The 9,610-nt window shown below is 29.5% G+C and overlaps 1 protein-coding gene across 1 annotated transcript; it reads right to left on the reverse strand.

The window, feature by feature from the left end:
- Nucleotides 1-8,431: 8,431 nt before the first annotated feature.
- Nucleotides 8,432-9,013, reverse strand: LOC147816298 (uncharacterized). Its single transcript, XM_087156617.1, has one exon. It carries the CDS (start codon nucleotides 9,011-9,013, stop codon nucleotides 8,432-8,434), a length of 582 nt encoding a protein of 193 aa, XP_087012743.1.
- Nucleotides 9,014-9,610: the final 597 nt, after the last annotated feature.

The raw sequence follows: 9,610 nt of genomic DNA on the forward strand, positions 1-9,610 counted from the left end.
AATTAAAGCGAAATATAAAACAACAAAAAAAAAATTATATCAAAATAAAAATAGCTTGGTGGCCAAAAACAATTGAAATCAGTGATTTTTGCTAAAAGTCACTGATTCTTATTTAATACTGTTTGTTGTAACACTGTTTTTTATTTAATACTTAAACCAACACAAAGTTAGCCAACCTTTCATTAGACTTTTTACTAATTTTTGAGGCCCCTCAGAAATTGTGGGCCCTAGGCCCATGCCTACTAGGCCTTGGGGTTAATCAGGCCCTGGATCTTGCCATGTTTCAGGCTCGATGGGAACAGTAAAAAGCACAGTAATTTTCGGTACAATTTAGTGAGGAGAGCATTTTTTTTATTTTTTTGTAAAATTAATAACAAAATATCGCTCTTAGCACAATACTGTTCAGTACCATACTACTTTAGTACCCTACTGTACTGTTTGGTACCATGTTGAAATTGGAAGTAAATGTTGTAAAATGTAGTAATTTTAACCATAAGTCGGTAATTTGTACCGACTGTCAGTGCTGGTAAAATTTGAGATGACATAAAAATGCTCCGATTGATAATCTTTATTTTATTCAGTAAGCACTTGTTAACTTTGTTTCTCGTCGGTTAATTTTTATTTTTCCTATGTAAGCTATAATTTAACATCTACTAACCTTTAAACTATAAGTAATGTGATTTTCGTAAATGTACAGTGCGCAAAATAAGAAAGGTACCACCCTGAATACTGTTTGGTCTAATAATCGATTCTTCACGCTCTAGGACTCAATCTTTAGGGTTCGAGAGGGTTACCTCACATATACTAATTAATTAGTGCAGACGATATCTTAATTTGCCAAATCAGGCACGAAAACGTACTTTCTCAGGATAAACATTTTATTTTTTTCGACGGATTCGATTTTCTGACCTCCGAAATGTAGGGGGTAGCCGTAATCTGGGAAGTATGGTCTCAATAGTTTGGACAAGAGAGCCGGTCCAATGCTTGTCAATTTTACTTTTTGCATATTTCGTCATGTCCCGAGAACGTTTGAAGCGAATTGAAAAATTTTTGCACACAATTACAAAATTAGCTTACCTAAATATAATTTCATTCAAAATATATTTATTATGCTTCATTATTTTACTTAATATCAGTCAAAAAAAAAACTCCATTGTAAGATATACAATTTCTTACATCATTTTGAAAAATGCAATTTTAAACGTCGAATTGCAAAGTTTGAATGAAGTAAGTCAAATAAATCGTGAGAAATCTAATTTTAAGAATACGACTTTTTCAAAATTTGTTCTTAGGAGCTATTAGATCAATTTCACCCCAATTATGTATTTTGACTTTTAAAATTACCTTCTTTAAAATGGTGTAAAAATTGTACACCTCACAAATCAAACTTTTTTCGACTATCATTAAATAAAATATAAAAAAATAATAAATATTTACTAAAACAATTTTTTTTTTGCATGGAATTATTTTTTGATAAACGAATTTTAAAATTGCGTACAAAAAATTTTCAATTCCTTTAAAAAAATTCTATTCTCGAGATATGGTGCAATACTCAAAAAGTGAAATTAAGATTAAGGGGCTTTAAACTTTGAACCGCTATAACACCAGTTGTATAATCTTACTGTCTTTCGCAAAGTTGTGGTAACCTTTTTGAACTGAAAAGAATTTTATAAGCCATTATTTGTATATGCAAAGAAACCCACTTATGTAAATAAATAAATTTTAAAATCCCGCCAACCTCAAAAGATGAATTAAACGCCCACCATAGTTTAATATCTTTATTTTACATTTATTGAGTTTGGTATGCTTAAAACCATTTAAACAAGCAACATTCATGTTCTGTTATCACTTATTATAACTGAGAAATTATATTAGAATAAGAAATAATTAACAGTCATCGAACTCCTGTCAATCGTTTAAATAAACTATTGAAGTGTAAACAGATTAGTACCATTCTATTTGGAAGGAGGTATAGACATCAAAAGGTATAAGTTAACAAATAAATGATTAAGTGAGTGACAGTTCTGTAACATTTTGGTAATTTTAGCGCCATTCTTAAGAGCCTGGCATAGAACTCATTTATTTAGTTAAACTTACTTTTCAGTTTTGTATTTGTTATTAAATGTATGGTAATAAGAATTATAATATAACTAAAATTTACGATAAACCGTTGCATAGCGAACGGTAAAGTTATCAAATGAATGGTTAAGTATAGTATATTTGGTTTAATTACCAGAATTATGGTTTCGTTTAAAAGAAATGTCTTCACAAGTATGGTGAGTTAGTTCGAATTTTTTCTCCGGGTGAAAAAATTTTTGGCTGAATAATTTTTGGCTGAATTTGGCTGAATGGCTGAATAATTTTTTGAAAATAGTAATTTTATTTTAATTCAAGAAAAATGTACTTTTTTTTTAAATTGACGACTTTTATTGAATTAAATTTGTGGGTTTTTTTTATTGAATTGGCAATTTTTTTACAAAAATTTTTGTTAAACTGAATTGACGAATATGATACAAAACTTCACCATTGATGAAACATTGGAATTTTCTAAAAACATTTTGAAGTAATAATCTAAAAAATTTTTTAAAAAAAATAGTAATAAGGTTGAATGTATAAACTCGGAATAGGCCGGGGTAAATTACTAACTGTTGCTGAAATTCATAATGTAAGTTACTTTTGTTTTTTCTGACATCAAAAAAGTTTATTTCATTAAGATTTTTTTTACTTTATTTTAAAAAAATTTATTTAATATCTGTTTGTCTATTTTTAAACATTTTTGCTTCTGGCTTTTATTCTCAAAATTTTTCAGGATTTATATACGGAATGGAAAAAAAAGTGAAGCGTTGCTTAGAATAATAGTAAGAATAATAATAAAAAATAAGAATAATAGTAAAGAATAATAGTAGACTCAAAGAATAATAGTCGAAGATAAATATTCTACTGAGTGAAACTCTAATACATAAATGATTTATTTTTCTAAAAAATTGAAATAAATCTGCAAAAAGTTCCGCAGCTGTGTAAAAAGTAAATCAAATTATTTCTGTTTACTAATTCGTAGGAAACGTTTACAATCAAATTATTTCTAGTAAACTTTGGTTTGCAGAATCCTGCTCAATCTATTTATAATTTATTTAAAATTAAAATATTCATGCTATTTTTGACCAAATGAAAATAAATTTTGACCTAAATAAAATATCCCAAAAAATTTTTTTTAATAGCAAAATTTTAATCAGAAATTGGAATAAATAAACGCAAAAAAAATCAGAATTTATCAAATGACTAAAATTACTCTTTTATTCAGTTAACTGTAGTTTTTCATAATTTTACGAATACTAATTTTTCTTTTAATTGCGTTATTTTTCCGATAAAAATCAAATACGCTATATTCCTTAAAGTTTCGCGTGTTTGGCTAGACCTAATTCTTATACATTTTATAAAGCAGTGTTTTATAAACAAGATATTTTAATGTTCAAGTACATCATAGCTATAGTGATTTAACAATGTTTCGATGTAACATAAATTAATGGGAATAAAAAATATATAAAAATGGTTAAACTCTCATATAAAATTCGTTACATGGTTTTTAAACTATCATTTTTAAGAGCTTTATGAAACTAATTAATGTCAGATCTCAAAAATTATTGTTGAGTAGCCTATCGCTATGCCAGTTAACGATTTACTTATTACCAACCAAAAAGCTTGCTCAGAAAGTCGGGTGTCCCTGCAAAAATCCCGGAAACCTTGAATTCTGCAACGCTTCGTCATTCCAGCACATTTTGAACACATAAATTCCATTGAAATCTTATTACCCAAAAAGTAAGTCATCTTCCAAAGAAGAAGTTCAACGCTAACAATTTTCATGTTCTTCGAACTTCCTGGTTCGAACATTTTTCAAGGATCCTCTTCTTGTACCCCGAACTGAATCCGATCGCCATTGACGTCTTCAAATGGGTGAAGGAAGTGACATATTTGCGGGGTGCATCGAACTTGAGTCCGCGATATAAAATGATAAATAAATCGCACTGAGATTTATTGGCTTTGCTTTTTATGATCTATTATCATGCTTGCCTCTTAGTTGCCACTACTTGATTTCGAACTTCCAGATAAGCAATCCTTTTTTTCTTTTAACTGAGTGTCAAACGATTTTTCTCGAATCCTCTGGAGATTTACAAAGAAAAAAGAAGTGTTCATTTAGAAAATTTTGTTTTTGAAGAAATATCTTCATTGCTATAAGTTCTTCACAAATGTATAACTATATTATCAAAACTGAGAACAAATATGCTCACAATAGTGTTAAACGATTTTCTTTGGATCAACTCGTGATCTACGGAGGAAACAAATAGCCATTTGCGAATTTTGTTTTTACAGAAATATCTTAGTTACATAAAAAGTCCTCCAAAAATACATCAAGATGTTATTAAAACTGAGAAATATAATGCTCAAAAGAGTGTTAAGCGATTTTTCCTCGGATCAACTCGAGATCTCCGGAGGAAAAAAATCTTCATTTAGGGAATTATTTATTTATATAGTATTTAATATTTTTTTTAAAAATTCTTTGTAAATATGAAGTTTTTCAAAAATGTATTTCAATGTTTTCAAAACTGGGAACAGTAATGCTCACAATACAACTGTCAAAAACAATTTTCGTATGGAAAGTTTTCGTGATTTTCCTCTCTATGTAACGCAAATGCAGGATAGTGCTATAAAAAAGTCCCCCACGAAAGCAAATTTCCCGCAGTACTTGATCAAGGAGTTCCCTTGTTTTCTGGATTGGGTTCAAAATTCCAAGGCTACGGAGTCGTGAATCCAAAAACCTGTAGGGGAGCGTCGGGTAGCCCTGCACGCAGTCAATTTCATATGTATAGAATATTTTTTCAAATCAATTGGCCATCAGACATTAATTGTTACATTAAAAAAAGATTATTTTCAAAGTTTCAAGTATTATGCAGCTGTTAACATGGTTAACAATAGTTTTGAAAATATTTTGAATACAGTAGTCATGAAGTTAAGAAAAATTGGTTGAATGTTTCGATTAAATTTCATTTCAAAACTAAAAAAGTAATTTTTTCTATGCTTACAGCATTAAAGTATGTAGTCTTAAGTTTAATTTGCACGAAGAAAGAAGTTTATTTTTGAAAAATTGTTCGATTCATTACAATTTTACAAAAAAATTGGATTTCGGGTAGCACGTGTTGAAAATTGGATCTCACATGAATGTCGGGTATCACCGCCCAATTTTATTTCGTCGATAAATGTACGGTTGCAGAGATTATTATTTTATTGCTTCAAATTTGAATGTTGTATGCATTTTTAACAACAAATATTGTTGTTATTAAATAATTGTTATTAAATGATAGAATTCACTAAAAGTATATTAATATGTAATAAATAAAATAATTTTGTGACACAATTTTTTAAATGAGGTTTATCTATTGTCAATACATTGGTCACTTTCATTTACACCTGAAAAAACATTCAAAAAACATAATTTTTGTAACTGGGCGGGGCTATCCGACACATTTTGAAAAGAGCTGAAAAACATGTTTTTTTAAATTTCTATTTTTTAAGTTAAACTATTCTATTTTTGGTTTATTCTTCTTGCACTATTTAATTAGATGGTAAAAACAATAGAAATATACAAAAATATTGATTATTACTCAATATTATACAGAAATATAAGCAGTACTCCTTAAGTGAGCGGGGCTACCCGACTCTCCCCTAAACCCTGTTCAATGACGGTATTAAAATAAAATAGAAGTCACAAAGAAACGTGTTACAAAAAATGGTAAAGGAATTTGAAAAAAAAATGCTATAGAAAAAGAGGATTTAAAACTTTTTACGTTGCAACATATGTGGTATTATTTGGTATCATGAAAGTGCTTTAAGGGAGAAAGCTGTTGTAATCGTGGAAAAAATGTCCATATTATTTTTGGGGAAGGGGCTTACAGCAAGATAACAGAATAAATTAAGATTCTTAAGAAGTTTCATAATATGACTTGTGTATTTCAAAAATTAATTTTCCAAGGCGATACAAAACAAATGGCACCTGTACAGCTATTTTTTTCCGCACCTACAGCTCTTACAATTTTGAGGTTAAGAAACCCTGAAAATGTCAGTGTACCTTAAAACACGTGCACGTATCCTTAAAAAGACACGAGTGTAGGGTATACCGGGCAGAAGCACTTAAAAAATCAAAACTAAAAAAATTTCTTTTACACAGGTATTGCACATTAGGGTTTTATTAAAACTGAACTAACTTAACTTGGAACAAATTTATTTCGAAGAGCCGTAAAAAAATTTCTGAACTGTTATTGAGCTAACGATGTTTAAATTAGTTGTGGTAATAGACACAGTTAATATCGGTACTTGGTACGGAGGTTTTAAACTTTTATGGCTCCCTACCCAAAGAAACAGATCAGTACACTAAAGAGTCAAAAAATTAAATTTTTAAATAGGAAGTTAAATTTTCGAGTACTTGAAGAATAGTAATCAATTAAAAATATTTCATTTAAACTAGATATACATGTTTTGCTTTTGTAATATGTAAAATCTTTGATAACTGTCAAAATCTCGAAAAATAATTGCTTCATGTATTCAAAAAATAAATAAATAAGATCGATATTTATAGCAACTAAAATTAATGAAATTTTTAAATAATTTTGAGTTTTAGTTTTCTTTTTCTCGTCAAATGTGGGGAGAAAAAAGCTGTTGACATATACAAATCGATTTCAAAGAAATTTGTGTGCAATTATTAAATAATATTTTAATGTACTTGCTCACAAAATTTATTGCTTAGAGCGCAAAATTGGATGACCTTCGACCTAGGCACTGTAATTTGGAGCTTTTACTGTGCATAAAATCATCCCTAGAAAACTATAAAAAACAGCAAAAATAAAAGTGGCACTCAATTATAAATTTTTACCAAATAGAATTTACTTTTAATATAAATTAGGACGTTTAATATAAATTGAAACAAAATAAGCTGGTTATGAACTTTAAGCGACGCCAATGAAGTAATCTTTGAACGGAAGTTTGATAAATGTTTAAAAATTGTTACATTTTCATTTGCATAGGAAATATACAATTTCCTTTATAACTAGTTCAAACAAATTTGAACAAAAGGATTTTGAACATGGTTCGTGAAAACATTTTAAAAATTTCAAATTACAATCTGAAAATAGCGTCTCACAGAATTGTTTACATTTGTTCGTCTTGTGGGATCGTAGTATTGATTGACATCAGTGATACTTAATTAATTGTGGTAAAAGGTGGTTGCTAATGTAATGAGTACCGAAAATGTATAATAATGTAATTATCAAATATAGGTACTGCGGCAATAAGTTTTTTACGGATCTTGAATTGTCAAACATATAACTTTCTTCCGATAAAACTTTTCAAAACTACAATTTTGAAATACTTCAAATTAAAGTTTAAAAAGAAATGGTATGAAGAATACCATAGTGATGAAATGACACTTACTAGTAAATGTCACATTATTTTAACACTGTAAAAAATTTCGGATCAAATTACGGTAAAAAGCGAGAGCAGCATCCGTAAAATCCATTTTCTGTAAAATTTTATAAAGTATGTTTTTAATTACGAATTAATATTTATTTAATTACAATGATTCAGTGATTTTATGGTAATATTACAGTAAAAATTATGGTTTATCAGATCTCATATTGTTCCAGAAATCTCATATCGTTTTTGAACAAGTACATACATAATTTTTGATCGTTTCGTTTCGAAAATATTATAACCCATTGGGAAAATGGGCGCTGTTCCAGGTTTCTTATGCCCGCATATTTTTCGACTCGATCAACTTCAACACCACAATCACACGTTAAGAGTTGTAAGAGTCCTAAATATTCAGGCTGACATAAGCATTTATAATAAAGCAGCGCATTAGGATTAAATAATAAAAAAAAGTAGACGATAATTGTGAAACCTCTTGGAGGTGAATGGTTTTCCTGACTGAGTTTTTTCCTTTCACTTTTTAACAGCGTGCATTTTTAATGTTTTTACAGAATATTAATTTAAAGTATTGTGTTCTTTTTATGATTTACTCGCTCATAATTATCATTTTGGTGCCGGTTTTAATGTACATATGAATACTGAAGAAGGTGAAGTGTTGTTTCATCGCTTTAATACAAGACATCTTATTCAGAAGGTTAGTAAGTAAGTATTTATTCATCGTTGCTGTTCTATCTTTTTCCTGTAGCTGTTGCCATCCAACATATAATAAAATATTTATAATCATCTCATTAATCGATTCAAGAATCGATTAATAATAATACTACAGAGTATCCCCCCAGTGTCAGAGAATTATACTCTGAAACGACATAATATTTTACATAAAATTTTGAATATTACTCTATTTACATCATTGAAAATAATATCTTATACTAACAACCTTGCTTAGCTAATAATGTTAATAACTAACATAAGTTGCCAGTTTTGCTGGAAAGTGTACATGTCTTCCAGACCTAGTCACAATTTTGTCGGGTTCCTTGGGAGAATGATTTTTTTCTGTATGTAAAGATTTGGAAATTCCAGGTTTTACAACCCATAAGTTTGATTCAACCTTCTCTGTAGTAGGAATCAAATATGCTGGCTTTACGCGGTCTATGGACACAGTAGATTGCCTGCCATTTAGTTGAATTGTAAGGTTTTTAACTGATCGCTTCAAAACCTTATGTGGACCTGTATAGGGTTGACATAAGGGAGGTTTTACACAATCCACTCTTAAAAACACGTGAGAACAAGTGCTTAGTGAGGGATTAACGTAAAATGTAGTTCGTCCATGAGCAGATGTTGCAATTGGATTCAATTCACGCATGGTGTTTCTAAGACGATCAACAAAAATATCATCACATGGTGGAATGATGGATGTTTCTAGCATGTCGCTTGGAAGTTGAAGAGTTGTTCCGTATACCAGTTCCGCACACGATGCGTTGATATCTTTTTCCTGTAGCTGTTGCCATCCAACATATAATAAAATATTTATAATCATCTCATTAATCGATTCAAGAATCGATTAATAATAATACTACAAAGGTAAGGAATTTTGCGTTGTTTTAAGAAACGTATTATTTTGTCTGAAACTGGAAACTACTCCCTATTGGACGAAAAGAGGACGACATGTATATATATATATATATATATATATATATATATATATATATATATATATATATATATATATAGAACATTTGACATCATTGACCAATGACATCATTTGACCAATAGGTAACTAGTGATATCATCACAATTTTCTTTCGTTTGCAATTGATCGTCATTATTTTCTATTTGCTCTTGATAATGTGTATAAGTTACTTATACTTTACGTTTCACGTTGAAAATACTTAAAATGACATCTCAATACTTATACATACTATGCACAGCACACTTTTTGTTCTTTCTCATAATTCTAACTTTTTTGATTTCCTGAGCCAGGAAGAGCAGCATTCTTTTTCTTCTTTCTTACTTTCCAAGAACGAGTCAGGATGCTTCTATCGAAAAGAAGTCAACAATTTTCCGCATGCTGCCCTCCGCTGCCTGAGTCTCCTGACCCCACGTGGCGAACGCTAATAAAAAAAATGGCGCAATC

Source organism: Parasteatoda tepidariorum, chromosome 1, assembly GCF_982258835.1.
Source record: "Parasteatoda tepidariorum strain Cologne lab strain chromosome 1, Ptep-v5.0, whole genome shotgun sequence".
NCBI lineage: Eukaryota > Metazoa > Arthropoda > Arachnida > Araneae > Theridiidae > Parasteatoda > Parasteatoda tepidariorum.